Source organism: Eublepharis macularius, chromosome 5 (assembly GCF_028583425.1).
Source record: "Eublepharis macularius isolate TG4126 chromosome 5, MPM_Emac_v1.0, whole genome shotgun sequence".
In the NCBI taxonomy this organism is placed as follows: domain Eukaryota; kingdom Metazoa; phylum Chordata; class Lepidosauria; order Squamata; family Eublepharidae; genus Eublepharis; species Eublepharis macularius.
In genome coordinates this window covers 26,246,249-26,270,807 of record NC_072794.1, presented here as the reverse complement: position 1 = coordinate 26,270,807, position 24,559 = coordinate 26,246,249, and the positions used below count along the sequence as shown (strand labels likewise).

The window sequence follows — 24,559 nt, the reverse complement described above, 5'->3', positions numbered from 1 at the left end:
TGAAAGCTTTTTTTGACTTGCTAAACTGGCTCTAGGTCAAACTCAGGCCAGCCCAGTTAGGAGATCACATAGGCTTTAAATGTCAAACGTAGTATGGGCGAGGATAGAAATCTTAGATCCACATTCCTCCAGCTGTCACCTTGAGAGAGAGACGGTCATACCTGCTCAGAATTCCCAGGGTGCCTCCACCAACACACAAAGAAAGCTGGAGGGGATGGAAATCACTCACCCAAGGGCTGCCTCTCTGTCTTACCTTCCTTTATCTTTTGTCTTAGCTGCTCATTTTCTCTAGGCTATGGCCACAGGAGGAGCAGGGAGCATTAAGAAGGGAGAGAAGGGGTGCTAAACAGCAGGTAAAGAGAGGTAGCTAGTGCCTTCTTCCGATGGGATATCTGGAGCCATGCACACAATAGGGCATGCCCTCAGTACAGCATTTTCTATGGTATGGAAGTCCTCTGAGCTGGCAGTGGAGGAGACTAGGCATACAATAAAGGAGGTTTGTTGCTCTTACCTGGGTGGAGGACCAATTAGGATGGTCTGCCCTTAGAGGAAGATGGATCTAAACAGATTCCTGACAGCCCTGGACCATTTTCTAGCTGATACGGCTAGCAGCTGTGTGAAGGAGCTGGTGGGTCTCTTGAACAAGCTGGCCCAGTGTGTCATCAGTATGATTGTTCCTGAGCATCCTCCCCTCCATGCTGGGTCCTCTTTTGGCCTGCCAGTTCTCACCTGAATTGAATCCCTAGAGATGACCAAGCACAGGCTAAAGCCCATTGAAGATCCCCCTCTATGACTGTGGAGGAGAAATAAACCCCTTCTCTGCCATCATTGCTCCCAGTCAGCGCTGCCTGAGGATCTTGTTTAGGAGGCCTGGTGCATCTGGGTGCCCGGGAACAACTAGTGGAACCATGAACAGCTTATGGTCATCAGCTTGCAGAGCAATTGTATGTTAAATGTTACTGAGGCTTCCTCTTGTCAGGTTCACTTGGCTAAGTTTCAGTTCATTCAGATTGCAGATGTGAGGGATGAACTCCTTGGAGAAGGGAAGCCCTGCGCCTTCCTTCTTGACCTCTGTGCTTAGTAAAATCAGCCGAAGGTGGCCCAGCACGACGGATGGCTCTTACTATTAACTGCTCCCTGGTGGAAGGTGCGGTGCTTCTGATGCTGAGGGAGGCCATAGTCAGACCCCTTCGGAAGAAAAACCTTTAGATTTAATTGTAGACCAGTATCAAATCTACCTTTTCTTGGGAAGGTCCTTGGAGAGGGTGATAGCCAAGCCCCTCCAGGTGTCCTTGGATGACATGTGGGCTGAATCCACACCTTGGCTTCCAAACTGCAGCTGTGCGGGTTTGACGCATCCGCACAACATTGTCTTCTAATCATTCCGTGGCCAAGCTTTCCCTATCCTCATTATGTTCTTTTCCAAACGGGATTAGTTACGGTCTTTCTGGAAAGTGCATGATACAAGCATGTTAGCAAACCATCTGGACTGGAAGGTGCCTGTTTTCAAAGATCCTGTCCACATTGGTGACATTTTCCCTGCTGTGCCGTTGAATGGCTTTTTGAGGGCTTTCAAAAAGTTGGTCATTCCTGTAACATTATGATAACCTGTTGCCACAGCCTACTAGTTCCTCGGAATTCTCAGCTTTTGCATTAAAAAACCAAATCTATATCTCTTTTTGTTGCAAAGGCATAAGAGGATGTATCCTCAACGAAAAGGGCTGGAAACTTTTTTAAAAATGAAAGCTGGGAATTCAGGCGAACTAGCAGATCATGACAATAGATTGTTCTTATGGTACAATACCATAATGATTGCAGATTTTTTTTAAAAAAGCACTCAAATTCCTCCAGTGGCATGGCAGGGGAAAATGCAGGACAAATGGTGGTGGTTGATGGAGGAAAGCTCTCTCTCTCTCTCTCTCTCTCTCACACACACACACACAGAGAGAGAGAGAGAGAGAGAGAGAGAGAGAGAGAGAGATGTCCATGCTGGACCTCTCTGTGGCCTTCAGTACTATCAACCATAGTATCCTGGATATCTGATCTATTAGGTTAGGTTTGAGGAGGGCAATATCAAGAAGCTAACTTCCCATTCTTCCTGGAGGACAGCTATTGGAGATTCCTGGTCAGCCCCACTCTCTTATAATGTATACATGATGTATACAAAACTGAGCAAAGCTTCTGCGTGGAAGTAGCCTTTGTGAAATTGGTTTTCTTTGGATTTTCCATGTAAAGCTTTGAAAGCTTTTTATGGAAAAGCAGTTGAGAAATATTCAAAATAATTCCTATCCCCATCAGCTTTTTCAGTTTCTTGGTAGGGGAGCCTTCCAGATTCTAAACAGGCAGGCAGAGAATTTACGTGAGGGATATAACATCACTTTAAACAGAAGTCCAGTGGCACTTGAAAGACTAACAGTGTATTCCAGCATGAGTTTTTGTGAGTCAGACTCATGAAAGCTCACATTGGAATAAATGTTGTTCGTCTTCAAGGTGCCCCTGGACTTCTATTTTGCTATGGTGGACTAACATGGCTATCCCCCTGAAATAATACCACACAACTGGGCTCTCGGCAAGGCCTTGGGAAGGGGGCTCTGATGTAGCTGGGGTATTGTGAGTGCAGAAAAACGTAGGGAATGCCCCGGCAATTCATCAGAACCAGTAGCAAGAAGATCTGGAAGCCCTTCTCTATTTTACGGGCTTCAGTAGATCTTCCTGCTGATTTCACACTTTTCTTTCTGGTCTGGAACCATCTGAAATGAAGCAAAATGCTCACCTTTTGACAACCAATTTGAAAGGCGGCTGGTGCTCTCCCTGGTTTTGCTTCAGCAAAAGGGTGGGAGCAGAAGACTTATTCTTTCCTAGCCAGCACACCTGTGCCATTCCTGCTCTGCTTATGTTTACTGTGAGTTACTCATAGTCTAATACATACATGCATATGCTTACCTTGAATGAGTTCATTGGTAGTCACTTGACCTCCATTTCTGCAAAGCTGGGATGCCTCTACTTTAGGTGACCCCTTAGGAGCCACATCAGACTCAGTCTTTTTTTGGGGGGGGGGGAAGGGGGGTAGCACAGGATGCTTTGATTGCCATCAAAACATCCCATGCAGTAAGGGACCTCTTTTGTGTGTAATCTCCCGCTTGTGTGGATATTCTGACATAATTTTTCTGTGTGATGGCTCAAAACCAGCATCTGATTGGCATCTTTCAAAAGTGACAAATGTACGGTGGCCTGAGCTTTCATGGGGCCCTTTGTCTTCCAGTGTGACAATGGCGTGGTAAAGTTGTTATTCATTGAGGACTTAATTTCATTTTTAAAAGGTGTGAGTCAGGGTGAAGCCCTCATGTAGACATTCTTTGGCTTGCATTGGAATTCCCTGGAGGCAGGAAAGCTTCTGCCGGCCATTACTCTAAACAGGCAGTGGGGCAATAGAGAATCCCAGAGCATTCCCAAGCAGAGTTACACCCTCTGAGTCTACGGAAGTCAGTGTAACTGTGCTGGGGATCGCACCCTAACTCTTATCTCCTTTAGGCTTCTCTCAGGAAGCAGCCACTGTAGCCAGAACTGCTGAGGATATTTTTGTGTGTCTAAAAACAATAATCAATATTTGGTGTTTGTTCTGGCATTAGCTTGCCTTGAAATCACTGCTGTAGTCCCAAAGCACAAGATCCTTCTTTGCAAAGAGAGCTACACCCATACCAACGGTTGTGCCTCTCTTGCGTTACTGGGCTTTTCCACACCACAATTTTGCTGTAGCTCTGCATCTTAACTGCATCCGTTTTTCCCCTCCTTTACACACAGTATCATTTGGTGGTTACTGTGTTTCCTTATTTTGTTTTTATTTATTTATTTTATTTTTAACCTGCCCTCCTGCAAGCGGGTTCAGGACGAGGTACAACATTGATTAAAATACAACTTAAAATCAATCATAAAAACAGATAAAATACTGTACCCCTTTCGGGGCAACCAGCGGGAGTGGACTCTCCATACCCCTTGTAGAGGGAGACTGGGCAAAAATTAGCCTCCACCATATGCCTGACGGGACATCTCTGTCTTACAGGCCCACCTAAATGATACAAGACCCTGGTGGGCCTGAGTGTCCTCAGACAGAGAGTTCCACCAGGTTGGGGCCAGGACCGAAAAGACCCTGGCCCTGGTAGAGGCCAGCCAAGACTCCCTAGGGCCAGGGACCACCAGTAGATGTTTTCTGTTTGAACAAAGTGCTCTCTGGGGCACATACAGGGAGAGACGGTCCCTTAGGTATGCTGGTCCTGGTCCATTTAGGGTTTTATAGGTCGAAACCAACACCTTGAACCGGATCCGGAATTCCACTGGGAGCCAGTGAAGCTGCTGCAAGATAGGCGTAATGTGTGTCCTACACAAAGCTCCAGTTAGGACACGAGCAGCAGCATTCTGGACCGGTTGAAGTCTCCGGATCAAGCCTAAGGGCAGCCCTGCGTAGAGTGAGTCACAGTAGTCTAACCTGGAGATGACTGTTGCATGGATCACTGTCCTGGCCGAGAGGTAGGGCACCAGTTGCTAGGCCTGCCCAACATGGAAAAAGGCTGCCTGAGCCACAGCCGCAATCTGGCCCTCCATAGACAAGGAGGAATCCAGAATCACGCCCAAACTCCTAACTGATGGTACGGGCACAAGTGTTCAGGGTGGTCTGAAAAGACATGGGGAAAATTCTGAGGGAGGGGGGAATTCTGGGGGAGGGGGGAACTAGAACAAAAATTCTGGGGGAGGGGGGAATCGAGAGCAACAACTAGAACAAAAATCCTATGTGTAAGGAAAGGGGAAAACCCAATGGAGTTAAAAAGCCAAGCTGGAGCAAAAACCCTGTGTGGAAAAGCTCACTACTGATTCTTCAGCATCCTAGTAGGTAGACGTACTCTGAATTCTGTTTGCAGGATGGGGAGAATATATGTCTGGATTTGGGCCTCACTTCTTATTCCTGTTCAAAAGGTTAAAATACAGAGCTCTGGGCTTTTTTGCTTTTCAGCATTGCAGCCTTCTGTGATGCAAGCCCTTACTCCCTATGGATTGCATTCTCTTTCTGTTTTATGATCTGCTTTGCAAAATTGCTGCCAAACCATAAGCTGGTCTTGCACATAAGTCCACAAAAAATACTAGCCAGCAACATTTTAAAACATACTTTCTGCTCTGTGTCAGATGTTTCTGTATGTTCGTTTGTTTTTTAAACCAACGTTTGTCAAGTTTCTTTACTTGTCCCCTAGAGGCAATAATTCCCTACGGCCGATCGGGCAAGTGGACCTCACGCCACATAGGTATAGGCTTCCGCATCACAAAAGACCCCGATTCACACAAGCAATGGTCACTTTTAATACAGCTGCATTTGTACAAAAGAGAATTTGGGGCAGAGAAACAGGCAGCCATCCAAAAGGAAACTTAAAACATGGGGGTGGGAAATGGTGAGAAATGGGGCTTGTGTGAGATTCAGAATCTGCTGGAGAAAGATATAAGCACAGGCCGGTTGAGGCAACATGTGATACACAGGCTGATTCCGCACACGTTGGATAATGCACTTCCAATCCTCTTTATAGATCATTTGGAACAGACTTTTTCGTATGCGGAACAAAAAATCCACCTCAAACGATTGATAAAGTGCATTGAAAGTGCATTATCCAACGTGTGCGGAATCAGTCACAGTGGTGAATCTATAGTTAACTGGAGCATGACTTAAAGCAGAGCTGAATAAGTACTTCGCTGTATCTGCTGATAGTTAAAGAAATAACCACACAGTGCACTTTAATATTTTTTTATTACTTCTAATGCACTTTGGACAAAGAATTGAATACTTGCAGTAGAGGGGTTTTCCATGCACACACACCATCTCTTCATTTCAAGTATCATAGGAAAGTGTGTGGCAAAGAGTTTGGCTATTTGATAGGCATTGTAGACCGAGTGTTCCACTATCTGTGGGTTGGGAGGGGAGAGCAGCCATTCGAAGAAGACCCAGCACACTGCTTGTTAGGCATTCCTTTAGTCACTGTATTGATTTAGCCTACGCTCACCATATTGCTGGGCTACCGTGTTTAATTAAACACACAGGAAGTGCCGGTGTGGTTCAAAAGTGGCTGGTCCCGTGGCCAAGACACAAGCGTAGGCAGGGAAGAGGGTTGTTATACCGAAACAGCCAGGGTGGTTTTGGGAAGACTTTAGTGGTCACTGGCAGTACAGGATAAGTTTAGGGCAGGAGAGAGATTATTGGAAGATGAGGTTTTGAGGGTAAGGATTTAGAGGAATGGATTGGCATCTTGTTGGATTATCGCTGTAAGAAATCCTTGCTCCATACATAACTGTGACTTACGCAACATGTGCTTCTAATCTTAGGTGACATTGGACATGGTCCAGTTTGACAACATTGCAGTGAGGAGAGTCCTGAATAGCAATGAAGAACTAGTGAAGATATTTAATGTCACCACCTTCCCTTCTGCCTTTCTGGTTTTCAGCAATGGCTCTTGCAGTCACATCCCCGTGTGAGTTGTCATGATAAGCCTACCTGTCCAACCATTGGCTGTTTTTATTCAGTTGTGTTCTAGGGTGCATCAGTAGTCTGTATTCCTGTATTCAGTCTGTACCCCCCCACCCGCAAAGGTAAGTACTTGTTTATTCCCATGGTAGGAACTGAGGTTTGTTGATGATGGACAAATCAGACAGCTTTTCTGCAAGCAATCCACCAAGTGTGTCTCATCATGAACTGGCTGTGTGTTTCAGTGTGCGAAGCCCTTACAGTGTGCAAAGGCCCCTTACAGTCTATTGAGATTGGGTGCTTTTGGTGCCTGGAATCAGTTTTCCATGTTAGACAAATTTGCATACATGTCATTGATATGCAGCAAGTTGCCACCTGTAGCCTGTTCTGAGGTTTCTTTTTTAAAATTATTTGCTGTTGAGCACTGGAAAGTCAGAAGGATGGTAGGTGATGGGATGAACAGTTGAGGCCCAAATAACCACAAATTTGAAATGGGACGAGTTGCTGCCTTGAATGGAAATGGTCCTTTGGAAGCAGGGCTCAGCCGTGAATCATATTATTATTCTTGGGAGAAATGGGGTGGATCCAACTATCCGTCAGGGAGTCTTCCTCCAACAGAAGGGCACTTAACGAGGAGGAAAGCTCTTTAGATTGGAGGAACACTTCAAAATTGAGCCAAAAGGAAAGGTGGGACATGAACATTTTGATAAACTTTGCTCGGAGGAGTGGTAGGATCGGGGTAGTGTCCACCTCAGTGTTAATGGGGGTCGGTGGCCAGCGACGTTGGTGAATCAAGCAGGGCACAGAGGTGGTTTCACTCCTGCCAAAGCTTCCATAGAATCCCAGCTTAAGCCCCTAAAGCCTGTCTGGCTTTTTGCATGTGGCAGAAACTGCCAGTGTATTTCCAGGTTTTGCTCTGTAAACACAATTGTTAGGAATTTTCAAAAAGTGAGTATTTTCCAGTGCACTGTTATTACTTCTGCGTGAGAGGTCCTGCAAGGCAGAAACAGCTGTGCAGATTCGTCCCTTCTTCATGTTCCAGGCTTTAGCTTCTGATTTGTGAGCCAAAGGTTCCAAGTTCAATCCCTGTCCCCTCTACTTTCAGGATCTTGGGTCACAGGGCTGGGAGAGCCCTCTTACCTGAGAGCTGCAACCAGAGGAGAAAAAAACGAGTATGAGGTTAGAAGGTGGCCCATGAATCCCGAGCAACGATGCTGTGCTCTAGCCAAATATAAACACAGCCTAGGCTGGAAGCACCTCAATGCCCCCCAGGGCTTGTGCATCAAAAAGAGGGCATGAGGCTGGGCAAAAGACCAGCCAGGAAGAACCAGCTGCCGGCCCACTGAGAGAAGCTAGTGATGGAGTGAAGCCTCAGGAAGATGAGGCAGGAGGACATCTGGAGGCATGGAATTGTACCTACTTGTGCCAGGGGCATGCATCGAGCAGAAGGCACACCTGTCTGAAAGCGCAGGTTTGAAGGGAGATCCAGGGAAGGGAAAAGCAAGCAGGGATGAGCAGCTATAAAAGAAAGGAAAGGAAAACCACTGCCAGGGGGTGGGGCGGGGAGGCTGCGGGGATGAACGGACAAGTCTCATATAGAGACATGCGAGCCCTTGGGGACTGAGGCTCTGTGGACATGAAACGTGACCCTGAGCTTAGGCAGCAGGTGCCTGACCCCTCTGCTTAGCTGAATTGGAAGCCTTCTTCCCGTTTCAGTGGCTCTTCCTTTGGTGGAAAAGTCACAGATGCTGGAGGAAGGCTCCTGAGGCTAGAGGAAGGCTTCACTCTGGCCGAACACCATGGCAGGAGCATGGTGCTTGCCAATGATTTCAGCATAAGGCAGTTTTCTGTACTGGTACTCTCCCTGCTCTGGTAGTTTTAGTGCCTGTTACTCGCGTCTTAAGAAACCCTTCCTTAATGCTGTAAGTCACTGCAAACTGTTGCACTCTGCCTAGCCTGTGAGGTGGAGGCTTTATTTTTATATAACTCTGAAATGTTTGATCAACCCAGCGTGGTCTTTGAAAACTGGCAAGCGGTCAGCTGTGGTACCTGACACCATTGCTGCCACCCCTGCCTTCCCCCAGCTGCTCTGATCTTCCACGTGCTTTTCTAATTGCAGAAAAGTTCATTAGGAGCCAGACAATGGCTGGTTCTGAGATGCTAGTGCAGAACAATGGCACCTGCATTCGGACCCTCTAGTGGTTTCCTGCTACTGAATGGCACATTAAATAGCAACCAGATGGTCTCTCTCTCTCTCTCCTTCCCCCTCCCTCCCGTTTAGATTCTTAGCAGATGATTGATGTCCACCTGGCAGTGTAGTCACTAGCATGGCGGGCCAAAGGGTCATGTTGGCACTGTGGTTTCTTTAGGGGGGGGTGCTTGGGGAGGTGCCGGCCCCGTTCACTCCCGTTCAGAAGAGCTGGGTGCCTACTCCGCTCCTGTGGGCAGCCGACTCTTCCTAATCAGTGCCGGGAGAATTTGCAAGCCCTCCTTCTACGACTCCGTCAGGGCGACCCGAAAGCAAGCTGCACCACAGGGGTGTCATATCCCTGCTCTGATGCCAGCCTCACCGAACAGGAGCGACACTGTTTTCTTCTCTCTGCTGAAATTGGCGGAGGAGAAAATTGTTTGCGATGATGCTGTCTCCTCGCCATCTGCTTGCGAAGGTATTGGGGTGAGAAGAGCAGAGCGTCAGCTGATGGCTCCTGGCTGAAGCTCCCTTGGGGAGGGGAGGCAGTCGAACGCCTGTCTCATGGCTTCTCATAGGGGCGGGCCGCTTTTGTTTGGTATTTGCTCCGCCTTGGTTTGCAGGGGAAGGTCTGCTGATTCGGCCATGGTATTCAGAGTTTCCTGCTGAATATCCTGAGCCACTTTTTGCCGGAGGGTGTAAAGACGGGTGGGTGGGTGGGGCAGTGCTCATCATCACCCATGCTTTCCCTTGAATTCTCACCCTATATATGTGTAGGGTGAGGCTGAGTTCAAGGGAAAGCCGGTGCAGTAACGTGGAGGTGCAGTAGAAACTAAAGGGGAGGGAAAGCTATCCTTGAGGTAGCTTGGCCAGTTGGTTTATTTTAGGTCTCTGGACTCCACTTTCCTCCCCAATGGGGACCTGGAGTGAATGACATCATTCTCTTCTCTTACATTTTATCTTCAAACCAACCCTTTGAGGTAGGTTAAGCTGAGTGTATGTCACTGACCGAAGCTCACCCAGCAAGCTTCCATGTCAGAACGGAGATTCAAACCTGTCTCCCCCAGATCCTAGGCTAACACTCTAGCCAGTACCCCACACCAGCAGTTGTGTCCTGGTACCGATGCCACTTGCTTCGAAGCAGCTCTGCTTCTCCTCCTCTTCAGGGCCAGTTCATCAAGCCCCAGCCATAATCCACTGGCCTCCCGATCTACCTTTTATCTTTCTCTGGTAGCTCATAGGCACAATCCATCCAATGATTTCAGGGACTGATACAAGAGCCACGGATTATATCACTTACAAGAATCCAATCTGTAGGGGAACGAATAAAGAGGAGGGTTTTCTGCCCTCCAAAGGTTATACATTCCGAAGGCACAAGGACTGTTCCCCCTAAAGCGGAGGGGGAGGAGGGGAACTGCATGGAAGCATTCCAGCTTCTGCCTGCAAAATGAATTATGTCGCCAGGCAGTAAAAGCATGTAAATTGCTAGTTTTGCATAAATCGGTTTGCTCTCTCTTTTCTCCCCTGGCTTTTTCCTAAACTGTGGGTTTGAGGTCTCAGATAAGTTGGAAAGTTTTTGGTAACTAGCACTATGGAGAACAGCAAGGCATGCATGCCTTAAGTATTACTTCACAAAACCTTCAAAATATTTGGTGTGTGTGTGTGTGTGGCAGGCTCTTTTGCTTGTGAACCGCAGAATTTCTTGCCATCCTTGGTGCTATTTGCTGGCATACTTGACCAAGAACTAAAAATGTTTGTTTGTTTGTTTAAAAAAATGTTCTCTGTCATGTTTGTATCCCACCCTTCCATCTTATCCCTGATTTTCTTGATGTAAGCTAAGCTAAGAATAATAACCACGTGCCACAAACGTAAAAAGAGAACTAGACATATGTGCAGAGCCTGTACCTCTGTGTGGTCTGTGGTGTGTGTGTATAATTGTTTGAATTAAATTTTTAAAACACTGAAATTTAATTTTCTAAATCTGCCATGTACCAGTGGCTCTGCCCATCAATGGCTCTGCTCTGTCTGGTCCTGGAGCCCCATCTGACCTACAGAAAGATTATTCCCAGGGTTGCAGGAGCCGCATGGGGGGACTCACCACATGAGTTGGGGCTGGGGTGAGGAAGGATAAAGGAGCGAACTTCTTCTTCTTCGTCGTCAAGCACAGCTTTGCTGAGGAAAGCAGTCTGCTTCAGCCCCTCGCCCTGCCGTTCTCCAGCCCACTAACCCACGTGGCTGTTCCTGCACATGGATCACATGGATCAAGGAGACCTACAAGATTCTCAGGGTGCGAGCTTTTGAGAGTCAGAGCTCCTTTCTCCAGACACCTCCTGAAGAAGAGAGCTCTGACTCTCCAAAGCTCGCACACTTTAAGATCTCACTGGTCTCTAAGTTGCCACTGGGCTCAAGCCCTGCTATTCTACTCCAGACCAACACAGCTGCCCACCTAGAATGAACCAAGGAATGATTTTTCTGGGGGTCGAAGAAGCTACAGGAATAGAGAGGAAAAGCAGGGAAAACGCCATGTGCCTTCCATACGTAGATGGTTGAATACACATCACTGTTTTTACCTAGCAGAACCCAAAGGTTAAATGACGGTAATAACTAGGTGGGCTGGACTCACCCTGAATTCCACTGCCGAAGAGCCGGCATTAGGTTTGGGTTTAGCACAAAGATGAAAACCTTTCTAGTAATGTTTCTTTTGTGCTGTGTGCGTCACGGCATGTATATTATTTTTATTTTATACGTTTCTGTCACGACTTTTAGAGTAAAACAGCTAACTAATTCCACGAAGAAGGCTTATCAGAGAAGAATCTTTTCCTGGAATGTCTTGTCTGTGGTGAAACGAGGGGTTCTTAACACTTAAGGAACTGTGTGGTGTAGGCTAAAAGGTCCCCACGTCCCTCCTCATCTTTTACTCCATCCACAGGGAGGGTGATTCAAGACCATTTTACAGAAACTTCCTGCGGAGGCTACCTGGAGTCTACCGAGGGGGCTCCTTCAGACCCACGGTGAAGCCGACTGTAGAACCAAAGACGACTCCTGCCCTCTGGAAGGTGGCGGACAGGTGAGAACCATCTTGACTTGCCCCCATTTCTTCTCCTGTTCTACCTGACCCGTCTTCTCATCCCGTCACTTGGACATTCTCATGGCACCAACGCTGACCAACCAACCTTATCAGCTGGCGACCATAAGCAGCTAGTCCAGCATAACTAGAGGAGGAGAAGGCCGAAGAAGGCTTGTTATCAGGTTCAACGAATGCCCAACAGACGGCAGGCAGAAGAGCTAAATGGGCAGCATCGTGTTGCCTAAGATCAAGCCTGTGTTGGCAGTGGTTAAATAGGAGAACTCAGTGGAAGATGTATAGAGGGGTGAGAGGCTTTTGACAATTGGGGACTGTGGCTCAGTGGTGGAACATCTGTTTGGCATGTAGGAGGCCCCAGGTTCAGCCCCCGACAAAAAGGATCAGGTAGGAGGTGATGAGAAAGATCTTGACTTGTGACTCTGGAGAGCTGGTGCCAATCAGGGTAAAGACTTAGGTGGGCTAATGGCTTGATCGAGTGTACGGCACCTTCATGCGTGTGGATTTCCGCATGGTAAACCTGTGTCTGTACTGGTCACCTGTATAATTTTTTAAAAACCCAAACCTCCCAGTATATGGAAAGCTAGAAGTCAAGGGAATAGAGGTTCTGGTCAAGTCTTCTCTCAATGCAATGGTTTTGTATGTGTAGGAAGACTTCTTGAAGGCGGGAGGGGGGAGGATTCAGTCATGCAGTTCCCTTCCAGCTCTCCCCGCATTGGTTATGCAGCGCAATCCGAAGCAGAAAGGGCTTTGAAGAGCATTACTCTGCTAACGATTGCATTGTCAAGAGCCTCTAAACTGGGAAAATCCCATCCAGTAAGAAGGATGGCAGAGCCGGAAGCAGAAGCAAACCAGTGCTTGGTCCGTCTCTCTTTTTGTTTGATAGTAGCATCCAGACTTAAAGATCCACACTGGATCCTCTGCAGAACTGTCTGTCAACAGCTACTGCTTCACAGGGTGGCAAAGGCATTCGATTCATCAGCTGCCTTGCCATTTTGCAAAAAATAAACCCCCAAACCTGTTGCCTTTTTCTTGCTGACATTGTATTTGTAAAGATTTTTTTTAAAAAAATCAAATAATTATGAAAAAGAATCAGCTCTGCTGAAAAGATGAAGAGGCAATGAAGACATAATCTAAGAAATGGGCTGAGTTCATGTGGTGATTAGAAGGAAGCTAGAAGAAGGAAGAAGGCTCAGTTTCAGCTATGTAAAACAAACTAAAGAGAAAAAGTTGGGGAGACATGCCGTGACCTGGATTCTCTTGTCCAGGTTTTCTTCCACTCTCCCGCAAATAACGGGCCTTAAGTCAGTGTTCTTCCTACTGTAACATTCGATTCCAGTTTGTTTCAGTTCCAGTTCCAGTTTCTAGCCAATTCTAAAGGAATTTTCTCCCCTTCCTCAGAATTGTCATGGCTGTGAGAGCACAACAGGGTCTGAAGTTTTGCTGCGCATTGCCCAGTGGTGTTGATGCACCCTATAGGCATGTCTTCCTGAGCGGATGTTCTTATTTATTTTGGATCTTCAGTAAGGCATTTCTGTCTCTCTTTTCTCCTTGAAAGGACTCGAAGTAGGTTAAGGCTGATTCCGCACACGTTGGATAATGCACTTTCAATGCACTTTATCAATCGTTTGAGGTGGATTTTTGTTCCGCACACAAAAAAATCCGTTCCAAATGATCTATAAAGAGGATTGGAAGTGCATTATCCAACATGTGCGGAATCATGATAACAGAAATTTTCTAATATAGCCATAAACAAATAAAAAAATCAAAAAATTGCACACATCCTCTTTCTCGGGGTTGGTTATCATAGGCCCTCGGATGCAGGACTTGGGCAAAGAGCCAAGAGCTCTTTGCTTCTGGCCCTTCAGCTCTTGCCCAAAACCTTGCGCCTTTGGCAATGCCCAGATTTATATTTCCTCCAGACAGGAAGGTGACGGGCACTCAGCTAGAAGTTATACTGCGGATATTTTGCTCTGCTTTCCTTTTGTCTATACAGTGGAGGAGATGACCACTTCCTTCAGCACTGTAGAATATTGGTCTTCATTTGGTGAATCCCAATTACGTGGGAATTGTGTCTTTCATACTGTGAACTTTGTTTTGCATCCTTCTTTGATTTAGCTCATTGGAATGGGACCCTTTTCCCCCTCTCCCAGCATCTCTTCTGAAACCAAAGCCTACTTGGTCATTTCGGTGTGTTGTCTCATCATGTGTGCCTGTGTAAGACTAAATTATTACAGGTTGGGCTGTTACACAGCTGAAAGTGAACCTGATTTTGTTTTAAAGGTGAAATCAAATTTTTGCTACTGGATTTTTCATAAAGAGACATCATTTTAAAAAAGAATTGTGGAGGCTAGCTGTTATTCCAGAACATCACAGGATCCTGGCAGCTGGTTGTTTTTTAGTTAAAGAGAATTAGAGGGAGGCTAACCTTCATACATCACAGACCCTATCATGGATACTCCATATTTGACAATACCATGGTTCCATTCAGTACCCCAGGATAGGTAACTTACAGTGTAATCCTATACAGAGTTACTCCAGTCTAAGCACACTGATTCCAATCGGCTTAGACTGGAGTAACTCTGCTTAGGATTGCACTGTTAGTTGTGCACTGATCATAGATCATAGTGCTGGTTTCTCCAAAAACTCTTCCAAAGGCAAGAGATGACTACCAAATTATTTTTACTACTGAGGAAAAAAAAAATTCACTTTCAAGGGACGTGTGTGAATTCTTAAATGCCACAAAATCTGATGGCATCTTAAAGACTGGCATTGTGGCATAAAGCATCATGGGCTGCAGACTCTTGGCCAGATATATGGGTGGTAGCAAGTCCACAAAAACCTGGGATGCAAGCAATTACTCACTAAGATACCGAAGCAGATATTGATTGCATCTACTCCCCCCTCCCCTCTCCACCTATATATCTGACCACTTTCTTCTTACCCTCCATGCATCTGATGAAGAGAGCTGTGGTTCTCGAAAGCTTATGCTACAGTAAAGTTGGTTAGTCTTAAAGGTGCTACTGGACTCTTTTCTGTTAAGATACCAAAGTACTCTTTTGGCCTTTTGGGAAACGTAGCGAGTGCTATGAACCTTTAGTCCACAGTTAATTTTGCTGGAGATTCACTTTGTTGACTAAAAGGTGATGGATCAAGGTCTCCATTCCTCTTCTCTGCAGAGGATTGCTGAGAAGTTTCAGTTTTGTGTCCCTCGCTGCTGCTAGTCCCACTTCTCTTTGCCTCGAAGAGGATGGATGAGGAAGAAATGAAAGAAAGGGCTGGGTTTGCCCTTGAGGGGCATAGTTACGTCAGTTCCTGCCAGTGTGTTTGCTGTGTTGATCAAGCTTTCTCTTTTTTTTACTTCCCTGCATCCTGCCCCCGTTTCTGTCACAGGAAAAAATTGTACATGGCTGACCTGGAGTCTGCGATACTGTACACCCTAAGAATGGAGGCAGCACGATTCCTCTTCCTCGACAAAGAGCGGCTTTCTGCACTGAAGCAATACGTGGCCGTCCTGGTCAAGGTGAATTCTTGGACGTCTTTGGCCACTTGGAACCTTCCCTGCCTGACACAGCCCTGCCACTCCCTCCTTCCCAGTTGTCTTAGCCTTGACTAGCAAGCATGTCTTACAGCTGTTGTGGGAAGGACAGCTTCAGCGTACAAGCATAAGAAAGGAGGATTAAAAAAAAAAAGTATTGAATGTTGGGCTAAGCAGGAAGACAAAAAGTCCGGTGGCACCTTAGTTCATTCAGCGTATAAGCTGAATCAAAGCTCTCTTCTTTTGATACGCACATGAATGGAGAACGCTGAGCCTTTATCTTCCAATCAGGAGGTGGGAGAAGTAAAGCAAAGAAGGAAATCTGATGTACACAGTGGAGCTTGATCAGAACAGAAATTAGCATCTGTAGTGAGATAAGGATCCTATTCTTTAAATTGTAAATACTTTTCTTTACAAAGTTCTGTACAAGTTCAGAACAATGAAACACCCCCTTCCCTGGAGGTGGAGTTGCTGAATAGAGACATAGGATTCTTATCTCACTACAGATGCTAATTTCTGCACGAATCAAGCTCCATTGTATCTTTTACATCCTGACTCTCTTCTTTGCTTCACGCCTCGCCCCTCCTGACTGGTAGATAAAGGCTCAGGGTTCTCCACTCCTCCCTGCACCTGAAGATGGGGAGCTTTCTCTCTCAAAAGCTTATACTCTGAAAATCTTGACAGTCTCTAAGGTGCCTGTGGACTCAAATTCTGCAGCAGAACAACACAGCCACATACCTGGAACTATCTTCAGGCAGTGAAAGAAAAATACAGCTTTTGTGGGAAGGGGTTTGTCTCTGAATTCGCCTGTCCTGGGTTTGTTTCCTCACCACTAACCAGACAATAAGCTGGGGATTCCATGTCTGAGGTCTGAGGACACTGTTTCTCCCTGGTCTCCTGGAGAAAAATCAAGAGCAGTTCTTAGAATTTCTGGATTTAAATGAGAGAATTTACGATAAGCTTAGTCAAGCTGACTCATAAATACATTCCTTTATTCTTGTGCTTAAAGCTCTTTGCCATCATAAATAGAAAAGGGCAAAGTGAGCTGAGGGTAGTTACCCCTGTTCTGTTCATTCAATCTCATCAGAAGAAGAAAGGATGATAAGAGGCATACCGCTTGTGTGATTGTATTGCGTGTACACACACACACACACACACGTATAGTGAAATATGTAAACAGGGGGGACAAAAAGCCATGACATGCAAGGCGTGCAATCTGTAAAATTTCTTTGCAAAACTCAATGGTGTGTAGAATGTATGCACATTATACATTTAAGCTCCATGTAGAAATAGACTGAACTGTATGCATCTCCCCCACCTTTGGGTGCTATTTACATTTTTTCACTGTATTTGTGTGTTCGTGCACAATACAATATAGAAACTGCTAACTGAGAATATTCCACACATTGTCAGCTAGAGTCTGCAATAGCTTATTTCACAATAAATAATTTTTAGGACACCATTAAACTCCTTTTTGTGGTGTGTGTGTGTTGTACACAGGACTGCCTCTCTGGAAAAGCAGAACCTTGTTTGGAAATAGCTCAAAGTTGTCCAGCTCAAAGTTGTACTACTGGGATTTGGCCACTAGATGGCAGAACACTATTAGTATCCGACTCCTTAACTCTTTCCGGGCCCTTGAATGTTTCTCTAATGCAAACCTTGCTTTTCCTTAGTATACATTCCTTTGTGGTTTGGCTGCTTTGCATCCCGAAGAAACCTTAAAGCTTTGGAAGTCCTGTAGTTCTGTAGCAAAGCACATGCAGCTTATGTATCCAAATACATCCAATCTCTGACATAACCACTTAAAAGATCTTATATAGCCAAGCGGAATGGGATGAGGGGGAGGCGTCGTGTTTCATGCTTTATAGAGCTGCTACCAGTTGGAGTAGACAACATTAGGCTAATAGATTGCTCTCCCTCAGTCTGATTTGGCATGTCAATCTTCCAGCGTTCACTCGTATTGATCCAGTGTGAAATGTGAGATCGAGCGTTGGGCCCAGAATCCCTTGGATCTCATTCATTTATTTTTTGTTTATGGCCCCCTTTTCTCTCCAATGGGGACCCAAAGCAGCTTACCACGTTGTGCTCCCCTCCATTTTATCCTCGCAGCAACAACCCTGCGAAGTAGGTGGAGCTGAGAAGGAGTGACTGACACCTGGTCACCCAGTAAGTTTCATGGCAGAGTGGGGAGGGGATTGAACTTGGGTCTCCCGTATCTTAGTCTGAGACTGCTCTTGGGCTGCATCCCCTTTTAGGAAAGGCAGCGAAGAATAATTCATGTTCTTAACGGAAAAGTCAGCATTGGAAGTAAATGGCCCAGCCTCCTACGATTGCTTGCACTTGCTAATTGGGTAGCATAGCAGGTGTGTCTATTAATAACAGAGGGCTCTTAAGTCTCTTTTCCTCTTATCCACCCTCCCCATCAATTTTCCTATTTCTTCCCCTCCTGTCCTCTTCCCTTCAAGCTCTCCCCTCCCCTGCTCCGCCTGTCATTTTCTCACTTGCCTGTCTCTCTTCCTGTACCACATATTCCCTCCCTCTCCCTCTTTGGCCCCCTCTCCCTGGAGTGCTTGTGGTTTTAAAGTGCTGATGCTAATCGGATTTGAGTTGACTTATTGTCAAAGTAGCTTTACATGTTCCTTGGAGACTATTTTGGAGTTACGATCAAGATTTGGATCTTGGCTGTTGGCCCACAGGGACTGACTTGTTTGCTACAGCAGCATCTTGAATACAAATGGGAGGGATAAAGCGAAAAAGGATCTCCCAGTATTAGCACATGGCTACCAGGAGGGATTCAGACAGGAAAGCCACACACGGCCTCACTGGAAAAGCAGTGGCCGAAGCAGTTGGGAGGAAGCAGGCCGCGTATGCAGCTCCTCTTGGGGTTTTTTGAACCTGGGTTTGAGTTCTAACCTTGGCAGGAGAGATGGCTCCTCAGGCAAAGTGAGTGGCACGCGGACTGGAAGCACCTGGGCGATAGGCCGGAGACTTCCCAAAGGGATAAGTCATGTACCATGTACCAGGTGTGGCATGGAATTGGCCCTCCGTGATCACCTGTTTCCCGTGACTTGGAGGATTCGTCTGGTCTCTGGTGTTAACTTCCCAGCTTGAATGGCCAACGTCCCATCTTCTGGTCATTGTGATCTGGTGGAATGGGGAGTGAGATAGTTTGAGATCCACAAACCTGATACTGAATGAGGTATGATAAATGGGGCGTACTACAATATCTGGGGGCTTATTAACCATTCCCTCTGGTCATAAGTGCTAGGAGTATCCACTGCATCCTTTTAAAGTTTTCATCTTTTACACTTGTGAGAGAAAATCTGAAAGAAATGCTGGGCTATTTCCAGTGATAAGCACAATTCATGGTGTTCGACTATTTTAGTGGGATTTCTTGGCTTGCATTGTCAAGTCCTGATTAGATGTGGCCATTTTTGTGCCAGTGTCAGGATGGGTTTGACAGGCTGGGGCAAGGGTTTGATCTGTCGGTTCTGTGCTCTCAGTTCTGTCTTCGTCTCCGGGCTTCCCAATCAGGAGAGCCTTAATTTTTAGTATTAGTTGTGCGGTCGGTGATTTTGTTAGGCCTCCAGGGACTTTACACCTCCACAGAGGTGGGTTAACTGTGTGACTGAAGGAAAGCTGCAGCAGCAATTTGGTGGCTGGCTCTGCCTCCTGGGGCAGCCATTTTATGGCTGTGCTCACCACACTGGGTCAGAATTCGCACAGGTGCCCACAGACTCGGAAAGGTTGGGAGATGGCCTGGACAGTAGATGCGGATTCCCTTTCCCACTGACCAAAACCCGGTTCTGTCCCTGGTACACAACCGCTGGAGGCGAGAGGAGGTCTGTACCTGTTGACACCTTGAAGTAGGGGTAGTATGCAAGTGTGAGGGGAATAATGCCTCTCAGTTATTTTTTCAGCTGCCACGTGCCCGTACTGTGAACTCCTGCTTTCCTGAGGAATTTTGAATTACCTCAGGAGAGTGGTATGTCTCAGAAAGAAATAAAGATGGTGACCAAATGGAAAAGTGAAGGATGGTGACGGAACTTGCCTTCCTTGTACCTTGTAACTTAGGTCTGTGACATAAAGCATTGGCTGCGGTCCCTACAAGGTTTCATTTGTGCGGTTTGTGTGTTTCTGAGCTCTATAGATCGCCTTCCTCTGTCGCCATGGTGAAGGCAGGACTCCAGTGTTTTTCTACCTTTCTAGTACATCAGAACAGTGTCCATGTTTCTCCCTTCCTCATTTGTCTTCACAATAAGCCAGTGAGGGAGGATTAGGCCGAGAGTGTGTGACTGGCCCAAGGTCACCAAGGGAAGTTTGTGGCTGTGTGAAGATTTGAACTGGTTCTTCCAGATTCTAGCCCAGCACTCTGACCAATACATCAGCTTTCACAGTGCTTTGCTGGCTGCCTGCTCATATATCCCTACCTGCAGGCAGGGGGAGCTCTGATGGTTTCATGGTTTGAGGCTTTTTTTAAAAAAATGAAAACAGATTTTCAAGGATTTTTTTCTGCATCCAATACGTTATTCTGAGTTCAGCCTTCAGAGCTCGACTCTGTCAGCAGTCACTTCTGTAGAAGTTTGTTTACATGCCACTTTTTTCTTCATTGGGCATCCAGAATGCCTTACAACGTTGATCTCTCCTCTTCTATCTGAGAGCCAAGCTACAAGTGACGCCTTACACAGGTTGGACACTTGTCAGCTTCCCTCAAGTTTTGATGGGAAATGTAGGCGTCCTGGTTTTACAGCTTGGCTCTCCATTACAGCTGCAAGACCAGGATGCCTACATTTCCCATCAAAACTTGAGGGAAGCTGACAAGTGTCCAACCTGTGTCAGGCGTCACTTGTAGCTTGGCTCTTAGCCTTCCAACAATAACTCTCTGAGGTAGATCAGGCTGAAAGAGTGTGTGACAGGTCCCAGGTCTCCCATTGAACAAAGGCAGAGTAGGGATTTGAATCTGGATCTCCCAAATTTCAGTCTGATGCTCCAACCACACTGGCCCTTGCAGCTAACCTTCTTGTTTTGTTTCATTTTGTTGTGACGCTAGTATTTCCCTGGACGTCTCGTGGTCATGAACTACCTTCGCAACCTGGACCGCTGGCTGGGACCAAGGACAAATGTTTCACAGAGTGAATGGGAGGAAGCGCTAAGGAATAAAAAAGAGGTACCCTGACTGAACAAGAAATTGTCTCCCACTGTACAAGCATGCTTCTTTTCCTTTCATTTTTCCGGTTCTAGTAGTTTTCCATTTCCAGAGAACTCTTTCCACACCAGTTAGTATGCCAAGGGGACCCCTAAATATCTGCTGTGGAAGCCCCCCTGTGCAGTGCGCAGGAGTGTGGAATACATTTGGGGATGTGCCGCTCAGTGCAGAGATACAGGTCTGTAAGGTCTTAACGTTTTCTTATGTGGACTGAGATCACATCTGCAGTATAACCAAAGAGATTGTGGTTGTATAGTATCTCCTTCAGGGATGATAATGCAAATAATTCCAAATTCTAATTAAGAGATTTTCTTTTAAATGAGAATTAAGGCTACAGTACCAGTGGTATCTCACTTTCCACAGATTATAACTTCTTAAATGACAATTAATACATATTTAGAACTATTCATTCTTTATCTCAGTTGTTTTGGAGCTGTCCCAACATCAAACTTTTAATTGCAAAAACTGCTTTAAATCTCTTCAAGAATATGGCTGGCCTAGATACTGTTTCTGATCCAAAAATCTGACATGGAATTAATGTTTAATATTTATGAATGGCATAAAAAATGGGGAATGTACCATTTATAGAAAATGAATGTGTTATGTAAAGAACCAACATAGCAAATCAAATAGTTCATTAAATGTATAGAAAACTGGTAATGCTTCATAATATATGAGAATTAAAAGGAAAAAGATAATGTGTGTCCTAGACATTGGCCTGGATTTTCCATCTGCAGACATTCTTGCCTTCCCCTTCTGCTGTAGCCCTAAATACTGCCCCCCTCCCATGCTGCTTCTGTGACCCACACACAAGAACAGCATTTGGGGGGCATTTTGAGCTACAGCGAGATAAGTGGGAGGCAAGAAAGTCATGCTTCATGGATGGACATCTTTCCATCTGCAGAAATACTCTGGGGGATCCAAAACATTTTTTTCTCTATTCATAATGTTTAATTGTTTAATTAATCTTCTTTGAAGGAAAAGTTCATCCTCCATTAGAGATTTTTGCACTGGGGAGTCTTTTTTCTAAACTGCCCTGGAGCAGGCGTGAGAACTCTTCCGGCCTCCTCTTTTAATTGTTTCTGTCTGCCTGTTGCTGTCCTCCTCTGCAACCTTGGTGTACCGTGACAGCTTTTCTGCGCCCTGTCTTTCAGGAACCTTATGCCAGGCTGCCAGAGACCCCAACCTGGGTGGGTTGTCAAGGAAGCAAACCTGAGTTCCGAGGTTATCCATGCTCGCTTTGGACTCTCTTCCACCTCCTAACAGTGCAGGAAGCCTTGCTAAGCCCCAGGTTTATCCGTAAGTCAACCCCTTTCATGGTGATGTATATAGTAAAACTCAAGATCTCAACTAGTGTGTTTCAAGCATTGCTACACTATTAAACTTGGAATTCTGGATTAATAGCCTAGCTCAGCCATCATTGACTGGTTTTGTTTTTGACGTTAGAATATGCACACTATTTTTGCGTGACCTTCCACTGAAATCAAGGGACTCTTTTCAGTCTGCACCTCTAATTCCCTCTTGTTGACTTCAGTTGATTAGCACTCTTAATTCTTCTATGCTTTGCTTCACTAACCCTCCTATAATTCATTTGGGCAAATATCCTGTTCTAGCCTGTATCCTGGGCCGTTGTCACACGGGCATCTCTTCCGCTAAATTTACAGCATATAGCGTCCTACCTGTTATTGGCACAGTAACGTTTCTTTGGGTCACCTAACGGCTCTTCGCGCCACCAGCTGTCCACACCGAAGCACTCTGTTGTTCTCTCTAACCGCACAGAAGCAGCTCCTCCCCCCCCTTTTTATTATTCTGGCGTTTAATTCCGATATAACGGAATAACAGCATATAAACATTCCGTTAGAGCAAAACATTACGACCCTTTTGTTTTTCCAGCTTTGAAATTATATAAATAGCCCTTTGCCCGCAGAAAACTTCCTGTCTGGCGTGATCCCCATCGCTGAAGACTCTGCCATGGCGATTGAGTCATTTTTACTTTAGCAGAAAGTTTGCATTGTGTTATGTCGTTATGGCGTTATAAGGACATAATAAAATTTTAAAAAGGGGAGTCGCAGGAAGAAATGGATTCTGGGATTGAAGGGAGGGCATAGGACGTTGCAAGGCGAAATACATCGATGTGAGGCATTCACACTGAGGCACAAAATAGCGCGACTATCAAGCACAAAGCAGAAGAGAGAAAATCGCTACAGTGTTGGAATAAGGTGGGTGTTTGCCGGGAAATAGCGCCATTTTAGCGCTAAATAAAAGCCCGTGTGACGACAGCCCTGGTCACATTTCCAGCCTTGTTTTCATGACCAAAGAACACACAAAGCTGCCTTATACGGAGTCAGACCATTGGTGAGCATCGTCTACTCTGATTGGCAGTGGCTCTCCTGGATCTTCCACATCAACTACCTGATTCTTTTTTAAAAAACGGAGATGCTGGGGGGTTGGACCTGGGGCCTTCTGCGTGCAAAGCAGGTAAGTATCCGCTGAGCCACAGCCCCACCCTTGGATTCTGTGCATATTTAGTATTGCTAATTTTTCTCAGGACGACAGGGATGGGAGGGAGACGTCAAAATCCCACAAATACGTCAAGTATCTTTGACTGTCCTTTTAATTTCCTCTCTCTCTGTCTGTTTGAGCGCTCAGCATGAGATGTTTTGAGGGGTACCCAAGTGCAATTGCCCATATTCAATTATATGTTTATGCATATAATAAGCACGTGCATGCACATAAGAATGAACCAATTAGTAAAACATGTGACTCAGGATGCTAGTGCGGATATAAACATACTGGGTGCTTCCTCATATATGTGCTCAAAGAGCGGTAGCTTATTCCAGCAGCAACGTATTTCTCTTCCACACTTTCCACCCTGCTAGCTCAGTTTATTCTTCAAGGAGAATATGCCAAGGAGAAAATGGGGGGAACAAAGTGATTTGCATTGGAGAAATAGTGGGTGGTAGAGATGGGTGCTTAACCGTGTGGACCCCCCACACGCTGCTTTTCATCCACAGCCCTCTCCCCATAGCTGCTTTTCTGCTTTCCGTGGTAAATATTCATCCTAAACCCAGGCAAGAGAAAGCTTCACCAGTCCTGCAGCCTCTGCACTGCAAATTATGCTTCTTTTCTTCACCGGTTTGGTGATCTGGGTCTGCAGCCAAATGTCTATTTTGTGTTTGGGCTGTTGTGCATGCAGCACAGAACTGTACGGGGTATTGTACTGTTGAGTGGTGTAAGCTACCCCTGTTAGCCTGTGTGTGCAAATGTATTTCCTTCCTAAAGGGGTTGTGTACTGTGACTGCAGAGGTAGCTGTGTCTTGGAGAGAAAAACGGAATCTAAATATACCCCCAAATGTGGTAAAATAGATATTTTTGCTCACCTATCCATTTCTTTCAGATTAATGGGCCTGCCTCTTCTTTCTGTTTTTGTCTCCAGCACAGTCACAAGTCCTTCCAACAATGAGAGGATACATCCATTACTTCTTTGGCTGTCGGGAGTGTGCAGATCACTTTGAAGGCATGGCTGCAGAATCCATGGACCGAGTGAGGAACAAAGATGGTGCGATTCTCTGGCTCTGGTCAAGGCATAACCGAGTCAATGCTCGTTTGGCAGGTAAGAGCCCCCTGCTAAGGTGCACACTAACTATTGTTGCGGGACACCATGAGAGAGCATTGGCCATTCTCAGGAATCAATGGACAGATACCTTTAGTGTGTTTTGGAAAAAGTGAGAGTGATGTAAGTTTAGGCCCTGTCTGTATGTTACCTTGATCTTGAGCCTGTGGGCGTTTTTAGAATTTTGAGGACAGGCAGTGGCTGCTACTACAAAATGGTTGCCATCTAGAGCCACAAACAGTCAGAAAATGGTTGCCATGGGATACTGGGGCCAATCATAAAATGTTTGAAAGTTGCAAGCCAAGCATCCTCTTCCTATTAAGTCAGTTAAGAAAATAAGAACATAAGAGAAGCCATGTTGGATCAGGCCAATGGCCCATCCAGTCCAACATTCTGTGTCACACAGTGGCCCAAAAACCAGGGGTCATCAGGAAGT

At 45.9% G+C, this 24,559-nt stretch overlaps 1 protein-coding gene across 1 annotated transcript in view; it reads left to right on the top strand.

Annotated features, from left to right (window-relative positions):
- Nucleotides 1-24,559, top strand: part of QSOX1 (quiescin sulfhydryl oxidase 1) — a 90,073-nt gene that overhangs the window by 50,935 nt on the left and 14,579 nt on the right. Inside the window, exons 6-11 of the mRNA XM_054979734.1 lie at nucleotides 6,358-6,503; nucleotides 11,614-11,751; nucleotides 15,160-15,289; nucleotides 20,355-20,471; nucleotides 21,665-21,809; nucleotides 23,947-24,123. Coding sequence (XP_054835709.1) covers nucleotides 6,358-6,503; nucleotides 11,614-11,751; nucleotides 15,160-15,289; nucleotides 20,355-20,471; nucleotides 21,665-21,809; nucleotides 23,947-24,123 — 853 coding nt within the window. The remainder of the gene's footprint in view (nucleotides 1-6,357; nucleotides 6,504-11,613; nucleotides 11,752-15,159; nucleotides 15,290-20,354; nucleotides 20,472-21,664; nucleotides 21,810-23,946; nucleotides 24,124-24,559) is intronic.